The 19,462-nt window shown below is 42.1% G+C and overlaps 1 protein-coding gene across 1 annotated transcript in view; it reads left to right on the forward strand.

The window, feature by feature from the left end:
- atrnl1b (attractin-like 1b) overlaps window positions 1-19,462 on the forward strand; it is a 72,026-nt gene that overhangs the window by 16,820 nt on the left and 35,744 nt on the right. The window contains exons 18-20 of the mRNA XM_082544188.1: window positions 7,534-7,767; window positions 9,350-9,487; window positions 11,441-11,534. Coding sequence (XP_082400314.1) covers window positions 7,534-7,767; window positions 9,350-9,487; window positions 11,441-11,534 — 466 coding nt within the window. The remainder of the gene's footprint in view (window positions 1-7,533; window positions 7,768-9,349; window positions 9,488-11,440; window positions 11,535-19,462) is intronic.

The following is a 19,462-nucleotide window of genomic DNA, read 5'->3' on the forward strand; positions in this document are numbered from 1 at the left end:
ATGATTATTTACACAGAGCTATACAGTAGTGCAGTTAAGATAAGTGAGGGTGTAGATAGTTTCTACAGAGGCTATATAAAGTGCTGGTGGTTGTGAGTGGTGGTTCAGTCCATGTTATTATTGTGTTTGAGGGTACAGTTGTCCATTGTGGGTGTGTGTATGTTCAGTCCATGAGTTTAACGTGGGTCAGATGTCAGGAGGCAGAGTTCAGGAGTCTGACAGCTGTGGGGAAGAAGCTGTTCCGGTACCTGGTGGTCTTAGTCCGGAGGCTCCTGTGGCGCCTCCCAGAGGGCAGGAGGGTGAAGAGTCCATGTGATGGGTGACTGGGGTCTTTGATGATTTTCCCAGCCCTTTTCAGACACCGCTTCCTGTAGATGTCTTTTATGGCAGGAAGTGGTGCTCCGGCGATGCGCTGGGCAGTTTTCACGACCCTCTGCAACGCCTTCCGGTCCGAGGCAGAGCAGTTCCCGTACCAGACTGTTATACAGTTGGTCAGGATGCTCTCGATGGTGCAGCGATAGAAGTTCACCAGGATGTCTGAGGACAGGTGGTTCTTCCTCAGAGTCCTCAAGAAGAAGAGGCGCTGGTGAGCCTTCTTGACCAGCTTGGAGCAGTTGGTCGTCCAGGTGAGATCCTCGGAGATGTGGACTCCCAGGAACTTGAAGCTGCTCACACGCTCCACAGCCGTCCCCTTAATGTGGATGGGTGGATGTGGGTCAGCATTCCTCCTGTAGTCCACGATGAGCTCCTTGGTCTTCTCGGTGTTAAGCAGCAGGTTGTTTCTGTCGCACCACTCAGCCAGACGATCCACCTCCTCCCTGTTGGCGGCCTCATCGTTGTCACTGATGAGGCCAATCACCGTGGTGTCATCTGCAAACTTAATGATGGTGTTGGAACCATCAGCAGGTCTGCAGTCGTGGGTGAAGAGGGAGTAGAGGAAAGGGCTCATCACACAGCCTTGTGGTACACCGGTGTTCATTGTGATGGTAGATGAGCAGCGGTTATCCAGCCGGACATGTTGGGGGCGGTTGGTCAGGAAGTCCAGTAACCATTTGCAGATGAGGGAACTGATACCCAGGTCTGTCAGTTTCCTGATGAGTTGTGAGGGGTGGATTGTATTGAATGCTGAACTGAAGTCTATAAACAGCATTCTGGCGTAGGTGTTGTTGTTGTCCAGGTGTGAGAGGACAGAGTGCATTGCGATGGAGACTGCATCCTCTGTGCTCCTGTTCCGGCGGTATGCGAATTGGTGGGGGTCCAGGGTGGGGGGGAGACAGGATTTCATCCATTTTCTCTTTGTACAACACAGCAAAAAGAAAGGGACTTTCATCCTATCATGACATGACTGACAAACATGATTCCGCTGTTATTTTCCTGATGGTTGTATTGAAATGTGATCATACTAAGTACTAGACACGTACCAAGGTGAAACTGCACAGTAGTAAGTTGACTGGAAAGATCCTTCACATGAAAGTCGGTGTAACCGCTGAGGTCGTTGCTGTTGTGCTACGTGATGTATGCCTTTTGCCCACAGTTGTGTTGGATTGTAAAAACATCTCTGATCAGTTTAGCGAGTAATAAATTTAGGGAGCCCAGGAGTGCTGTCTCAAATTCATTTGAGTGTGCTAGTGTTGGGTGATGCAGAGATGTTTCTGTTCGCTGTGGATATTTGTCTTGAGGAATTAGTCCCTGTTGGCATGAAGGACAGAGAAGGTTGTCCTATAAATTGTCTCTGTATTTTCTCCTCTTTTGCTTTGCTCTGTCTGACTTTGCTCGTCCATATTCACTCCCAGGGTTTCAATCACTGTTTAAGGCTTTTCTCACCTGCTTTACTTCTTCCTTGCTTATTTGGAGTGCATGGATATGTGCTCTAGGCTGAGTATGCTCCATAAATACATGCAAAACTACAAACCCTGGTCTAAAAAAAACCAGCTCTTTTCCTAGTTTTTTACACTGACTTCAAATGTGCAATTTGACTTGCACGTCGAGTTTGCACATCAGGTTTTTGACATACACATCACTGTCATTTTGACTCTTTTGAACATCAATATAATGGACAAAGAATTAAAGGAACACTTTGAAAACACATCATATCTCAGTAGGGGCAAAAATGATCATGATTGATGTCTGTACTGATATGTACTGGATAATGTGTTAGCAATGAAAAGATGCCTCATCTTTTCCTTTTAAATGAAAATGGTTGACCTACACAGGGCTAAATTCAAAGATACCGCAAAAGTCAAAGTAAAACAGTGATGTGGCAGGGCCGTCCATTTAGCTGAAATTTTGTTGCAGCAATTTAAAATGGTTCTCGTAGTTTGTATGCCCCCTTACATGCTTGGATGCATGCCTGACAGTGTCGGGGATCGTGCACCAGGGGGAACCCGGGACCCACTGCACCATCGTAGGGTCTGACAGTGACAATGACTTCATCCCAATACCTAATGGTAGTCCGGGTGCTGTTGTTTAGCCTGTAGAGGTTTGTGCGTCCCTTCGTGGATATGCCTACCCAGACGTCACTGACCCACCATCAGACCAGTCACCCTGAACAATGTCACAGGCAGCAAAATGTTTCTACTTTATCTCTAGACCCTTTTACACCTTTCACATGTGCTTAGGGTGAACTTGCTCTCAGCTGTGAAAAACACAGGGTAGAAGTGGTGGACCTGCCAACTCTCGTATTCTACGGCAAATGCCATTCAGCCTACATGGTGCCAGGCAGTGAGCAGATGGCCCACTAGAGGACATCAGGACCTCAATCCACCCTCACACAAGAAGCCTGCCAGAGTAGACTGTCTAGAAGTGCTCATCCTGTTCCTCTTTGCACAAAGGAACCAATGCCAGCCCCGTGCATGGGTTATGGACCTTCTATGGCCCTGTCTAGTTCCTTCAGAGCAACTGCCCATCTCCTAGAATCTTCTGTGTTCTTGGATCTGTGCTGGGAGACACAGCAGTCCAGCATGTGAAAATGAAAGTGTAACTTTCATTTTTTCTTAATCAATTTATATCACCACAATGTCTCTAATTTTGACTATTTTTGACCAAACTATTTATTTATTTAATTATTTTACTGTAAAAACAGCCTAGAAGATATAATACCAGAGATGTGTCAATTTAGCTCAAAGTAAAATGAGGTCATTGTTCTCAAAAATGCCCAAGTCATTTGCTTTTGTGCTCAAATGGCTCATCCGTATCTCTTTGCAAGTACCAACAGTAGTTGCCCGTCATGGTCGGATTAAATTTTCCCTGATATTGGTTTTCTATCACTTTCATATCTCGATGAAATCCTTCCTGGTGCCCATTGCTGACATCACACAGGTTTGGTGGAAACAAAGTCAAGATGAGAATTTTAATAATAAAAAAAGAAAAAGAAAAAAAAGCATCTTCAGTGACATCCATGCGCTCATTCGGAGATTCATTTTCAGCATCTTATCCACAAGCTCCTCGTAATTCTCTGCTCTGTGATTGCCATGAAAATTCTGGACGACCTGCAGGACAGCTATGGTTGAGACCAAACGTATTTTATAAATGCTGAAATGCATCACCGTTCCTGTTCAGTCATCCTAGTAGTCCAAAACTTGGAATATCAACTAAAAAAAACCCCAAAAAACCCAGGATGTGCTAGTCGTAGGTTTTTAGATTTTGAGTAGGCAAGTGAAATGTTTGTAAGTACAGGTGAAAGGATCCCAGGTATGTGGTATCTTTTGCTTGCTGGGCTGCTTTGAGATTTTGCTCTCTGTATGACCTAAGCAGCTTCTTACTTTGCTGAGGGGATGGACTCTAAATGTATGTCCTTTTAAATTGATTATTTAAAGATCTCATTTGTCCACACTTCATCTTCCCTGATCAAACAACCTAACAAAACCTGGGGTCATCTGTGCTATGAGTTCGCGGTCTGTCCGCTTCATTATGACAGACCAGAAGAAAGTCCTTCAAGCTGTGAGTTCATTTCAGGCAAAATTCTAAACAGGCAAGGCTCACAGAGTTTTCTGTGGTCTTTAATTCAGTCTTTTTTTTTATATTGGATCAGGCTTTTCCGCTCACTCAAGCTAACAGCTTCCATTCTTTCACAATGAATTGAATCTTTTAGTTAAGTACTGTAGTTTAGCAGCTGCTCTGTCATTTTTTTTCAAGCAGAAGTGGAATTGTCAAATATTCCTACTCTTCAGATGCTGCTTTCTGTGGCCTATGTTGGTGAGAGTGGCAGCCATGGGTCAGAATGGAAGGTTGCTCTGTAATTACAGGGTTGAAGGTTTGATCCTCTAGCAGATGTGATAAAGTGTACATGCTGGTGCAGATGCAGTCACACTGTAGTTTTTCTGTGAATTCCACATTCTAGTATCCTCACTAGTGGGCTGTCCACTTTGTACCCTGCCTCTCATCTGGGTTAGAGTTAATTAATAACTCATTTGGCAGCTTTACACAATATGTTATTTACATTTAAATAGCTAAATAGCTCATCTTATTCTTTTATAAGATGCCTTGGTTTTTACTCCATTTGGTTTAAGAAGCACTTGGCTGTGGCACAAGCTGTAAAGCAGCATTTGAAGTCTGCACAATTGGAGGGATACTTGTGATTGACACAGAGCTGTGTAATTTCCTTCCTAACACTGCTTTCAGATCAAAAGCAGATCGGATACTGAAGCAGTAGGGTTATCACGATGATCAGTAGTCTGTGAAATCAAAGAAGAACAGTTTGAAAGCTGCGAAACAGCCAGCCAGCATAAATACTCACAACTCTGAAGAGAAATGTGGATAAATGGATCTTATAAAAATTTTAACATCTTGAATTTGGCCTCGAACGTCACACTTAACTGGAGTTTGTGACTGAATAAAAGCCTGTGCAAAAAGTCTGGAGCCCACCCCTCTTTTCTTCATATTTGGGTTCTAAGTGGTCTTAACTAATGGTTCTCCAGGCTTTCTGGACATTTGCTGCATTTTCACTTATTTCTTTCAAAGCAAAACATCACCACTGTCTTGACCAGCAGCAGTGCCTCATCCTGAGAGCAGTTGAATCGCGTCATAAAAATGGCACAAGGACTGCCGTGAGCATGCTTCCTGCTCCTAACCCTAACGCACCAGGACCAAACCTGTGATAAAATGTGTTGACACTTTCGTCACCAAATAAAAACAAGATGAAAGTGTTCTGGACAGATAAGATCTAATTAAGTTGCGTAGAAAGGCGGGACAAGTTTACTTCTGATTGGATCACTTCTAATCTCCTTGTGCAGCAAGGTTAGAGACGCACATTTGATCTGATCCTGAGAAATGGAGTTGGAGTGAGAGGTTCAGCTCAGTGACTACAGGCCAGTGGCTCTAACACCAATAACCATGAGGTGCCTGGAGAGCCTGGACCTCAAATACATCAAAGTCACTATTCCACCTACTCTGGGCCCATGTCAGTACACAGACAGAACCAGCATCAACAGATGATGCCATTCCCATCACCTTCTACACCACATGGACCGCCTGAAACCACAGGGAACATTTAATACCACAGTTGGTCAGGATGGGCCCCCACTGCTCCTCAATCCTCTCCTCAGCACAGGAGCCCGACAAGGCTGTGTTTTTAGCCTTTTCCTGTACTGTCTGTATGTATAAGACTGCATAAATGTCATTGTTAGGTTTGTAGATGAGACGGTGGAAATAGGACTGCTCACTGGTGGGGATGAGTCTGGCCACAGAGAGGAGGCTCAGAGGCTGACAGATTGGTGTACTGAAACAATCTGGCTTCTAACACCACAAACACCAAAGAACTAATAACTGACTTCAGGAAAAATCAGAATGTTGACTCTGTGACATACTGGGGAACCTGTCTGGGGTGTACTCCACTTCTTGTCCCATGGCAGCTGGGATAGGTTCCCCTGCGACCCTAAATTAACTGAATGGATGGATGGATGCACGCAGGGATCAGGGATGGACACAGGGCTGGATCAGAATGCCCAGATACCATTGAACGTAATTGAGAGGATGTACAGAATACACACAGCCTTGTTAAAAGAAAAAAGCCCAAGATAGACTGTAATTCCTGAAAACTATGAGGAACATAAACCTGTCTCAAAACCTTCTGGTGTCTTTCTGCTGGCACACTATTAAAAGTGTCCTCCTTTGCAGCATGCTGACATGGTAAGGTAACATCTATGAAGCGGATAAAAAAAAGGGACTGCGGAACGTCATAAAAGCTGAACAAAAAGATCACCAAGACACAGTTGCCAGCACTTGGAGACGTATACACATCGTACTGCTTGCAGAAAGTACTCTGAATCCTAAGGGACGCATCTAAACTGTTTGAATATCTGTCCTCAGGCGAGCGTTACAGGTCCATCAAATCACAGACGACAAGATTAAGACACTTTTTATCCCAGATACATCACAACACTGCAAATGTTTCAGTAAACTTCATCAATTTTCAATGTATCCAGCAAAATATAAAGAAATGAGGCGTGGCACAAGCTCCTTATGTTTCTCAGTTAATTCAGGGTTTTTGAGGAAACCTTAGTCAGGCTGTATATGCTGTGATGATGAAAACTGGTGATGCAGGATGAAGAGAATCTTGTTTCTCGGGTGCAGACAGAGTCATAATCAACATCCACTTAACAGAGCCTATCTAGGCATCAGATTTAGTTCTTAGATATTGATTTATCTGTCAGAATCCAAGTGAGAGACGTGATTCATGTTTTCGTGGCAGATTTTGTGCTTCAACATGCTTCTTGTTGTGTGGCAAGACAAAAGTCCCCATCCAGCTGCTGCTTTCTTTTCTCAGAAGGACGTGTTCCTGAGAAATTCGCCACTTACGTCTTGTCGTCAAAACAATCTTAAATGGCCTTACTTTGTGCTTATTGCTCTTGTGTTGTCATGGTTTCACATCCATTAGTGGAATAGCTAGAGATTTGTTTGACATAAACTGAGGTAAAAGCACTCAATGTTTGTCTCCTTAAAATAGTAGTGGCATTTTCTCCGCTAAAGTGTCTGTCTGGCAGGCGAGTGGTGGCGCTCAAACAGTTTAGAGGCCTGAAAGTTCATCTCTCAACTGACAAAAACGGCATCGCTCCCTTGGGTTTCTAAGCTTTTTGTGCGGAGCTACTTCACACATCACACTTAATCCTTTTGTGGGACTTTTTCTCAAATCAAACTTTTCAGGGGCCTTGGTTATCTGACGCATTTGCTCTCATTATACAAACTTCTCAGACTGCGTCAGGTATTAAACGCTCAGCAAGTTGTTTCGTATCCTTTTATCTGTGTTTAGATCTGTTGTCCTGCCACCTCACTAGATAACCTGTCCATTGCCTACAAATGCTCAGAAATAAATTAGGGTGACTAGTACAAAGGATAGAATTCAACAATATGCATATAAAAGCAACATTGTTCAGAATTTAGTCTGCTCCAGCATTAAGCCTTCGGTGCTGTGGCTGATGTTTTGTTTTTGTCGTTTTATCATTGTGTTGTGATGACTCTAGTAAAATGGAATGGAAAAATGATGGCAGTGGTGGTGGGTTAAAACATACAATTACCTGCATTTTTCCTCTCCTGCAGCCCAGAACTGTTCAGGCCTGCGGACGTGTTCTCAGTGCTTGGAGCAACCTGAGTGCGGCTGGTGCGGAGATCCCACCAGCACAGGAAAGGGCCTGTGCATGGAAGGTTCGTTCCGGGGTCCCATGAAAAGACTGGCGAAGCAGGGCCAGCAGGGCCCGTCGCACGACATGAGCCTGGAGCCAGGCATCTGCCCCAAAGACAAAGGCTACGAGTGGGCCTTCATTCAGTGCCCCGGTGAGTGCTAAACTTCCTGTCAAGCTAACTGAAATTACAAACCATCTGTCATGTCAAGTGAGGCATTATTACCTATTGGAGGTCACTACTTAAGCTTAGGGGGAAAAAAAAACAAAAACAAAAAACTCTACCATGGACTCCTGTTACAGCCTCCCTATGCAACTAATCCGTCCCTGCTGATTCCATGCAACCTTATGCCGGTGTGACGTTTCATGCTTTCATGAAGCCCCTGTCCATACTGCTATGTTATGTAAGATGATAATGTAGCCACTGTAAGTTGTAAACTGAGAATGTGAGCAGCGCTCAGCAGCTCGCGGATTACTTAAAAAACCTCAAGAAATCAGATATTTGTGTGAGTTTTGGTGAGTCTAGAATGAATTAAAAGACTTGTAATATTTTGCCCAATTAGAGTTTTACGCCTCTAGGCTTGAACTCCACCATCATTGTGTCTTTTTCTCAGTTGTTCACTTTTTATAGCATGGTGCCTCCGGCCGCCGTTGCTGCCATCGTGGACCCATTAGAGTTTTGAATTGTCTGTCCATCCTTCCCAAACGCTCTCGTGAATGCCTTGAGGGACTTTCTTCAAATTTAGAACAGACCTGTATTTGGACTCAAAGATGAACTGATTCGATTTTAGTGATCCGTCGTCAAGGTTGGGGTGACCTCAAAAATTCATATGATTCACACAAATGTCAAGTAGGATTTGGGCATTATTGAACACCACATCTCAGGGACAGAAAGGGAGATTGTGGCCGTATTTTACATTTGCCATAAACTACACTGGTGACGCTAATGGATACCCACCTTGAAACTGTTCTGCTTGGCTAAAAATGCACATAAACTATTCATCTTTCCAGTTACATGCTATTTAGCAAGTCAGTTCAGTTTCACTTATATAGCATCACATCACAACAATTAGCGTCTTGGTGTGCTTTATATATTAGGGTAAAGACCCTTTAATATTAGAGAGAAAACCCCCAACAATCAGATGACCCCCCCCCCCTCTAGTAAGACAGCACTTGTTTTAAACAGAAAACGCCTCCTGGCAGTCTAGGCCTGTTGCCATTAAGGTAGCATTGCTTCTTTCATGGCTGCTACTTTGTGTTCCAAGCATAATAATTTTTAGCAAATTACTTCAACAACTGCTCGATAGCGCGAGCACTTCTATTTACCGTCAGATACAGGTAGTTTAAGGAGTGGACGTTATCCATCCTAAAATATCGGGGGTCATACTGATGCATAGTTTCTTACATGCTCACTGTGTCCACACACTTTGTCTGAAAAATCAGTAACAACAAGGTTAATCTGCAAATTGTTGAATAGATTATCTTCAGGTTGATTAAAGGATTAAACTATTACAAATATTACAAATATTTTAAAAGGCAGGTCTGGATAAAATAACAAGTCAAACAACAAAAAGCTTTTGGATTTCTAGGATGCTATAACAACTCACATATGACAAAGGCAGCTTATGAATCCAAGAATATTTGCTTGGGTTGTCAAGTTAATAAATTTCCTATAATTTTTCATTTTTCTTGCTGTGACAAAGCAGCAGAATGAACTCTTCTGTCTTTTTTTGCAGCATGCCAGTGTAACGGCCACAGCACGTGCGTTAACGGCAGCGTTTGTGAGCAATGCCGTAACCTCACCACCGGTCCTAACTGCGAGACCTGCATGCCTGGTTACCATGGCGACCCGACCAATGGCGGCAAATGCCAGGGTGAGTGCCGCATCACAACAGACATTGGTTATTCTGCATGCATACGACTTAATGGCTCCACTTGTTTTTGTTGAGGCAGTCGAGTGATGTACTTTAACCCCAACAAGCGCCCCCTCCCAAGCATGTTCTCATCATCGTTATAGATTTCATTGCAATGCAGGAGATCAGCATTATGAAGTTTAAATGATACAACACAGAGTGCCTTCTCTAGGTTGTTTTAATTTGACTCAACCTGCTTTGTGTAAGTGATAATTAAGCTTTTTAGAAGGATATGGCCTGCTTTTTGAATTCTAATTGATGTAATATGTGGTGAATATGGTGTAATGCAAGTTGATAACCAACAGAGGGCACTATTGAGTGTTGATAGTGATAATTTGCCCACTCATGTTTGATTAATGACATGCAATATGTTGGTTTCCTAAACAGGCACTTTCCACCCATGGGATCCAAATACTTTAAATTTACACTGTGAACATGCACACAGCCTGACACACACACACACACACACAGCTAGGAAGGGGGAAAATTGATGCTTTAAGCTCAACTTAATACAAACTTCAACACATGCAGCTCAGTAGCCTAACTGCTTTACCAGTTTTCTGGGTGTGGTGCTCTTTCTTGATAGAAAACCTCTTTTGATTGAGTTTTTGATTAGCTCATGAGGGAGATTTATTATCCCAGTCTCCTGCCCAATGGCAAATAAATTTTTCTTAAGTGACTGCAACCCATAAATTATGCTGAATTCCTGTTTTCTAAGCCAAAACACATAATGTCTGCTAAATTTATTGTGGAGAGTCGATGTGAACGCAATACAGGAATGGGTATTAAATCAAATACACAATGATCACACTAGTATCTGATAACTGTCTTGGCTTGTGTTTCTTAATGAATGGATCACAGACTGGCTGAAGGCTGGGAGTACAGGCTCCTTGTTGAGAGGAGATTTAGCTGCACTCAATGGTTATGAGACATGAATAGCATTCCTGAGAAGTTACATGTGGGGTTTTGTGTGACTCGCCAGACATGGGAGACACAAATTTTGTGGGCGCTTTACAGTCTCAGATACCATATGTTGCTGCTCAGGCTAAAGCTGTGAGTTGGAAAGTGAAACTGCACCAGTGAATACCTGTCACTATTCTCCTCATTCTCCTGGAGCCTGAGGACAAAAAAAATCATAATTTGTGATAGGAACATGTGAATAAATTCACAGCGAGGAGAACCACATCTAATGTGGCTTTCACATAGTCAAATTAAATCCCCGTATCACCAGCTGTCAATAACAAGAAGTGTTGGAGGAAGTGTCAGTATACTCAGTTAAAAGCTTTCCAGTCTCCTAAAATATTCATGCCATGCTGGAAAGGGTGCACTACTTGGAAAGGAGGGAGGAGGATCCACTGGTCCTTCAGTAATGCACCTTTTCAGTGTTTTAATGATTACTGAACTGAAAAGAATTGGTCAGTGTTTTTTTTTCCTTCTTTTTTTTGTCCTGCAAAAGCAAACCTGAAAGGCTGTCACAGTAGAAGCACTTTAGACGCCAATTCACTCATCTGTCACACATCTATTGCAGCACTTTCTGTATTCTTTACACACACACAGACACACATGCCTAGCGGGTATCTTAGCCTTTGTTTGGAGGTGGTGGTTCTCCTTCATGTCTTTGAAGTTCAGCCAGTCTTTTGGGAAATACATTTGTTTACCATCTTACCCAGATCAATATCAATTTCCCCCTCCTTGCAGTCTTACCTGCACAGGTTTCAAATGTATAACTGATCACATATAAGTGTACAAATCCAAACCAGCCATGTGTTTACTGTATCAAGTTTTTTTTCTTTTTTGTTCAGGTTTGATATTGATCATTTCTGTTCTTGTACCTGTCTTTTTTCCTTTTCTTTTTTGGCTTTGCTACTCTCTGTCTTCCCAACCTTCTTTTCCATCTGGTTTTGCCTGTTACAGCCTGCAAGTGTAATGGTCATGCAAGTGTGTGTCAGGTGTTAACCGGCAAGTGTTTCTGCACCACCAAGGGGATCAAAGGAGACCAGTGCCAGCTGTGAGTATATTGGTCACTTCTCGCTCTCTCACACTCACTCATACAAATTTTGTTCCTGAAATTTAACCATGGAAGATGCACTGACTGCTTCCATCATTTTCCACTATGTGTATAAATGCACTAGATAGCAGGGCTGTTTTTTGTTTTCTCCTTGTAGCTACTTTTGTGCTTTGCTCATACCGAGGCTGATGACTTGTAGCTGGTTCTGAGCTTTGGGTTGCTTTAGATTGATCCACTTTGCCTTTGTTAGCTTCTTTAAAATGTCTGTATTCATCTGGGTGAAGGTGACTGAAGTGTCTCATTAAGTTTATTGTTATGAGCGTTTTATGTTTACTTTGGACAACTTTGTGTCTTCACTCTCAGTAAGGAGCTTCCACACTAATGACATGTTAGCGTGTGACTGCGAGTGTGCAGCTGTGTGCCTGCGGTGCTGGGTGCGTGTTGCGCGTGAAATGGACCGGCCTGTAATCGGACACACGTGAGGATGATTGGCTGTTTACGGGTCAAGACTGAAAATGCTGGAAATCAGCTGATTTCGGTTTGTGGCTGGTTGAGGTTGATAACAGAATAACAAGATAAAAAAAATAATGTAAAGTATCTGATTATATATATTCGTATTAAATCCACAATAGAAAAATACCATTTAAGTGATGGAAAAAAGTTGCTGCCTGATTACTGGTGACTGTTTACCCGATGAAGATCTGGGTTGAAATCTCACCTCTTTTCAGTGCACTCAGTTTTTAGGAGCTGTTGTCCCATTACTTATGACCTGCGGCTGACCTCATTGTAGTACTTGCTCTTTTGGCTGAGTTTTATTTCAGTATCAGAAAGGTCAGATCAGAAATACCAACAATGTTCCGACTAAACTCCACTGACTCACGGTAATGTGTTCAGAGCGATTCTCTGAACAACATAAGCGTGTCAGTAATCACTTGGGATAGAGCCTTGAAGATGTGCTTGAGGCTGTTTTAAGGAAAACAAGTGAGGTACCCGGCTGTAGGAAAGCACTATGTGCTTTCTTCATGCTTTAAAAAAATTGTAATTTGTCTTTACAGACACACAAATTGAACTGCTGATTGAGTTAAACCAATCCTAGCAAAACAACATTGTTGTAAAGTAGAGTAACGGGTAGCTGGTTACCCAAAAGAGGTCTTTCTTGACAAACAAATAATTAGTATGTTAAAAATATTCAATTTCTGTGGTGAAGTGGATCAGTGTGTTTGCGTAATTGTTTAATTTGGCCCCCGTATTGCCGTCATGGATAATTCCAAAAGGCATTAAAACAATTACTTTGGTTGATTTTAAGTCATTATATAGCCTGACTTTCACCAGCCATTTTTAAAATAAATTTAATGGGATTTTTTAATTACATGATTTATCTCCTGCAGTGACTCATGATTTTCATAATATAGTTATGAGGATTGATTTCTGACCAATAAGAACGGCTCAATTTCTCCTCATGTCGAGGCTTAGATGCTGATGCTAATGGCCCTGTGGTGTAAAAACAGGCAGTTGGCACTATTTGCCAGGAACTCCACCTCCAGGGTGATTTCTGCTGACACAGTCGAATCCACTCGCGTAGGAGGACCATCTCTTAGCTGTCTGCTTTCCCAGTTGTAAGCATAATGGAGACTGATATTTCTGATAACCCTAATGCAATAAGCCTTATGGATGGGTCAGCGGCAAACATATGTGTGCTTACGTACACACTCACCCACAATCTAATGATTTTTTTTCTCTCTCCAAAGTCACCCAACACTCCTTTGTGTTTTGATCAAAATGAGATAATCCCCCTCCTGCTTTTCTGCTTTTATAATTCTCTTTGAAAACACAAGGAAAATAATGCATGATCACAATATACATGAAAAATAAAAACATTGACTAGAAGAATTCATAAAGGTTATGGGAATAAGAGGGAAAGACTGCAGAGAAATCAAAGAAGAAAGAAAGAAAGAAGGGCTACAGGAGAGCGAGACCTTTCCAAACCCTCAGTGCTTTCAGTCAACATTGAGAGCAAATAACTAACACTTTGCACAATTGGAAAAAATGTCACATTGATTTTTGCTACTAGATTTAATGTTGTGCAGTGCAGTACAGTGTAGTGTTATACTCAGATAGCAGGTGGATAACAGTTAATAAAAGAAACGTATTTTCTCATTTACTGCAGAATCAGACTCGAGTATCAGAACAGGCCAGGCAAAGCTTTGAAGCCAGCTTCGAGAAGATCCTTGTAGCTGTTGCTGATTATCACCTTGAAATTTCAACAGTACTAAAAAACTCCCAAAACAACACTTCTAAAGTGAGGGCACTCTGTTATTTTGTAGGTTACTTTGCCGTTATGCTCATGATGGCTACATTCAGACATACTCATGGCCGTGTCTGTGTCATTGACAGGCTCTGTTTTGAATGAATCTGCTGGGCTCACAGATCATAAACTGGGGGGCAAAGAATGGGCTGCCATGATTACAAAGGATCTGTCACTTTTAGTTTTTAGTCTTAGATCAGCAGAGGTGTAACATGAGAATTTTGTATAACCAGATAAGCTTTTCAGCAGCATTCTGCACAAGCTGTAGATGATGCATGGAGGGATTGTTTGAGGCAGGTGAAGAGGTGAATTGCAATAGTTTAAAAAAATAAAATAAAACAAAAATCTAAATCTCTGACTTAGATATAACAGGAGGAAATGTACTCTTTCTTAACTGATGAAAACAAGAGCTAAAGAGATGCTTACAAACATGCAGAACCACTGACAACTCCCCACGCAAAACAACTCCCAGGTTTTTTTTAATAGATTGGTTAACATAACAGAAGAGTGAACCCAGATTTTAAATAACAGGGTAGCAGGGGCGACAATTAAAACTTTAGAAAAACACTGAGGTTTAAAAGTGATATAAAGCTGAATATCATCAACATGCCAGGGTTTTAAAAAATTGTTGGTAAATGATCTTAAATGCCGATATAAAGGAAGTAAATACAGTGGGGTGCAAAAGTTTGGGCAACCTTGTTAATAGTCATTATTTCCCTGTATAAATCGTTGGTTGTTACAATAAAAAATGTCAGTTAAATGAAATGAGATGAGATAGCCTTTATTTGTCAGTTGCAGGTCTTTTGCCCACAACCGAGATGACAGACCTTGCCGACCGTACATACAATACAAACATCACATTGGGGAGACAGGTCAGGCCAGGTAGTGAGGAAAAAAACATTGAAATGTGCAACACAAAAGGATAATACAGGAATGCACAGGTATCAACACACCATAGCACAATAAACACAGACAGCAACATGGGAAAGTGTTCCAGTGTGTACATCTGATCTGCGCCTCCAGCTGACCCGATGTCCACATCGGAGGGGAGGTAAGCGTTGGAGGTGGCGTTGGATAGGGAGGGTGATGCGTCAGTGAGTGCTTATCAGTATCAATATATGTATGTGTGTGCGTGTCCATAGTTCAGCTGAGACAGTGTCCTTCGCCCTGCCAGGCTAAGTAAACAGTCTTCCAGCCAACCCAGGTGGCCTTGCATGGAATGGGAAGGAACAGACTCAACACAGTCGTTATCAGGGAGTTTTTGTTCGGCTCCAGCCTTGAGCCCACAGCTGGCGCCGAAGGGGTAGCCGGATTATGATGGTGATTTTTCTTTTGCAAACAACTCATGAGAATTTCAAGCTGTTTTTAACACTCCGACACAGGTCTCTCAATCTCCCGTTGGATAGCCGCGAGTTTCTCCGTGATGTTATTAGCCGTCGATTCTGTGGTCTTGTCACTCTTTTGCTCACATAGCAGATTCTGAGACCTCACGACCGCAGCCAACTGATCCGAGATGTAATCCAGCTTCCGCCCAGAGATGTTGTTCTGAGTTGATTCTTTCCTGATCTAATCCAACATACATACGCTCAAAGGTGTTATTCTGAGCATTCATTGCAATCGTATGCACCTCCAAGCTCTTAACCATGCTGCCTTCAGTGAGCCCTTTCTGAGAAGTCGCACCTATCGTTCCAATCCCAGCGGGCAGCCTTGTGGGGGTTTGAACAGCCGGTTCCGCTCTCTTAATTCTCCAATAAGCCAGGGCCAAGCCAGCTCCGATCAGCAAGAACCCTGTTATCGTGGTTCCGAATAGGTAGATATCTTCAGCATCCTCGATCGACAGTCCCGCCAGGCACACGATCCTCTGCCACCCGTCCATCGTGTATCCAGCAGGGAAAGTCCCTCCAGGGCACTCGGGTTCTCCCGAGCCCAGACTTCTCGTCAAAGGGTGTCAATAGCATTCAGAGACCAGTTGATCAAATCCATAATTCTCTTTTAGGTTATTGACACAGACTGTGAGAGAGTGTTCCAGGGAAAGTAATACAAAAAAGACACGAGACTAGACAAGGACATAAGAACTAGCAGGGAAGATAAGGGAGAGGAGAAAAAGTGCGTCCGCCTCCTCCGAGAGCCAAAGAAAGAATATATCATATAGGAGACACACACACAGTGATATTTGAGAAGTGAAATGAAGTTTATTGGATTTACAGAAAGTGTGCAATAATTGTTTAAACAAAATCAGGCAGGTGCATAAATTTGGGCACTGTTGTCATTTTATTGATTCCAAAACCTTTAGAGCTAATTATTGGAACTCAAATTGGCTTGGTAAGCTCAGTGACCCCTGACCTACATACACAGGTGAATCCAATAATGAGATAATTTAAGGGGGTCAATTGTAAGTTTCCCTCCTCTTTTAATTTTCTCTGAAGAATAGCAACATGGGGGTCTCAAAACAACTCTCAAATGACCTGAAGACAAAGATTGTTCACAGTCATGGTTTAGGGGAAGGATACAGAAAGTTGTCTCAGAGATTTAAGCTGTCTGTTTCCACAGTTAGGGACATATTGAGAAAATTGAAGACCACAGGCTCAGTTCAAGTTAAGGCTCGAAGTGGCAGACCAAGAAAAATCTCAGATAGACAGAAGCAACGAATGGTGAGAACAGTCAGAGTCAACCCACAGACCAGCACCAAAGACCTACAACATCATCTTGCAGCAGATGGAGTCACTGTGCATTGTTCAAGCATTCGGTGCACTTTGCACAAGGAGATGCTGTACGTGAGAGTGATGCAGAGGAAGCCTTTTCTCTGCCCACAGCACAAACAGAGTCGCTTGAGGTTTCCTAAAGCACATTTGGACAAGCCAGCTTCATTCTGGAATAAGGTGCTGTGGACTGATGAAACTAAAATTGAGTTATTTGAGCATAACAAGGGGCGTTATACATGGAGGAAAAGGAACACAGCATTCCAAGAAAAACACCTGTCTCCCATATAATATATTTGACTGACATTTTTTATTGTAACAACCAACGATTTATACAGAAAAATAATGACTATTAACAAGGTTGCCCAAATATTTGCATCCCACTGTACAATGAATGAAAATGGGGCCAAGAACAGAACCCTGTGGAACACCATGTGAGAGTGGCAGAGTGATGATTTGTAAGTTGATGTGGCAATGGAGACGCTTCTATAAGCATTAAAGTGAACTGTTCAAATGCTGGACCAGACTTGCTCACCTGCTGTTTCAACCTCTTGATCAATACTTGTTGGTCAGTATTGTCAAAGGCTGGGCTTAAATCCAACATCACTTCGAATGAACTCTCCTGAATCCCTGAACATCAACAAATCACTTGAGAACAGCAGGCTCTGCCAAGGGACCTCTATGGGAACCAGACTGAAACTTTTAGAGAAAGTTCAATTCTTCCATAGAACCGAAGTGCAGTTACCTTTTATTTTTAACACTTTTGCAATAAAAGGGAGTTTTGAAATGGGCCTAAGTTGTTCTCTGAGGGTTGTATGTCTTTTGGAGCCAACTTTAAGTGGTCACTAAGCAGTTTTTGGTACTTAATGGGTTGGCTTTGTGCTTTGTTTATCTAACCAAAAGACTGCCACTCGCTTATGCAAAGTTAAAAACATAATATGCCTTAATATAATGCAACTTAACTCATTCACTGCCATTGACGTCTATAGACGTCAATTACGTTTTTCAATGGGAGGGGCCAGAATACAACCTCGGGCAGCTTGTCAGTGAATTTTATTTTTTCATATATTTGTAAATAAATTGTTTTGATAAAACATAACCTTTCTCAGTGTTATTTCTGTTTTATAGAAGTGAAAAACTTTTATATGTTAGAGGTGTCACAAAGCAAGAAATATTAGTGTCAAAGGCACTTTTCTGCTTGAAATGTATTTTTCACAAAAAGCTCGTTTTCTCCCTTTTTTTGGTCAAAACAGGCATTTTTGGTGGAACCCACCTCTCTTCTACAGCTGATTACTAAAGAATGGAAAATGGTAGAAACAAGCTTTTTTTTTTGGATGAAAGAAGAGAGTCTGTTCTTCATTTTGGTAGGTTCAGCGTTTATATGATCATAACACACAGTTTTCTGTGGCTCTTCAAAAATGAGTAAAAATGCTCAAAAACCCTGGCAGTGGGGAGTTACCTGATTTGAAAATGGCTGGCAGTGAATGAGTTAATATATAATGCATAGTACATATAACCTACCAGATCATATCAAGGATGATTGCTGCAGAGATCTTTATGGAGCCCTGACATTTCCAATACATAATGCATGTTTGCATCTCTAATGTCAAAATCAAACCAGGTTTCATATACAGCTACGTTGGTGTAATGACACAAGTGTAATCTAATTACTTTTTTTTATATCTTGTAACTTTCAAGCTCTCATTACATATAATCATTGTGTCCCCAAACACTGTCAGCCGCTCACTTGCACCATCCCTCCCTGTAAGCCTAAATAAAGACCTCTTCGCAAGGGTACTCTGCCTTTTGAGCATTGTGCACAGAAGTACACACATGCAGATTTTCACTCGTGCATGCTCTGCATCTACTGATGCCATTAGGACCTCCAAATAATAGCTGCACTAATGAAGTGAAGGGTGCATCGGTGCAGAATAGAAGTGCTTTTGAAAGCGATTGAAGAGGTCTGAGCTGCATCATAGCGATGAGTCAAATAAAACTGGCGAGGGAAATATTTATCATATTGCTCATTTGGATGCATCCAGTGTTCAGGATCCTTCACATGCTCGGGGGTAACGTGCTGTACCTCTCAAGAGTGTGTGAACATATGCATGCCTGTGCTAGCCTGCACAGATGTGAATTAAACTGTAAGGGTTTTAAGCACATTTCTTCTCTGTTGTTGTGTCTGTCTTTGCATTTTTGTCTGTTTTAATCACTGAGCTGGCACAGGGACAGGCAAAGGTTCAAGCTGAGTGTAGATTAAATTAAGATACAGTTCAAGGGGACTGCCTGAAGTTCAGATGTGTGCACGGATGCATGCAGGTCTAGATTAAATTAAGATACAGTGTTGGGAAGCTGCATTATACTGATGAGCACATGGGTACTTGTGTGTTTTGCCATCTGCAAATGCCAAGCAGTTGAAATGCCCTGCCAATGACGTTCTGTTAGGCTCAAAAGCCTGTGGCAGCATTTGTCCTCTGTCCTTTGTACCGTGGTAAAAGACCACTCTGCCCTGTCCTTGCCTGTATAACATTATAACAGCAAGAGGGGGCAGAGCTGACCCCTCCTGAGCTGTGTGAACCTGCCTCCTTTAGGTCACTGAAGACACCGATCCTTGTTATTTAGGTTTTGCTGGGTAGATGCAGTGTTAAAAATCCATCTTCTGCACATGTGCATTGGCGTGAGTTATTGTTTTCATTACATGACGTTTTCAGTTTGAATGAGTTTACCAAATGATTAAAAATTTTATCACCTCTTTATAATTTATAGAGTTTAGAGGATTATTCCTTATTTTCTAAACAACAAAAATCTAATACTATAGAGTGATTTTAGTGTTGTAAAATGTGAACACTAGAATTTGAAGATCCGACTGTAATGCTGCATAAAAGCTGAGAAAGGATGCATGGAGGTTGATTGCTGCTCAAAAT

The sequence above is a fragment of the Aulonocara stuartgranti genome (genome assembly GCF_965226115.1).
Source record: "Aulonocara stuartgranti genome assembly, chromosome: 8".
Taxonomy (NCBI): Eukaryota; Metazoa; Chordata; class Actinopteri; order Cichliformes; family Cichlidae; genus Aulonocara; species Aulonocara stuartgranti.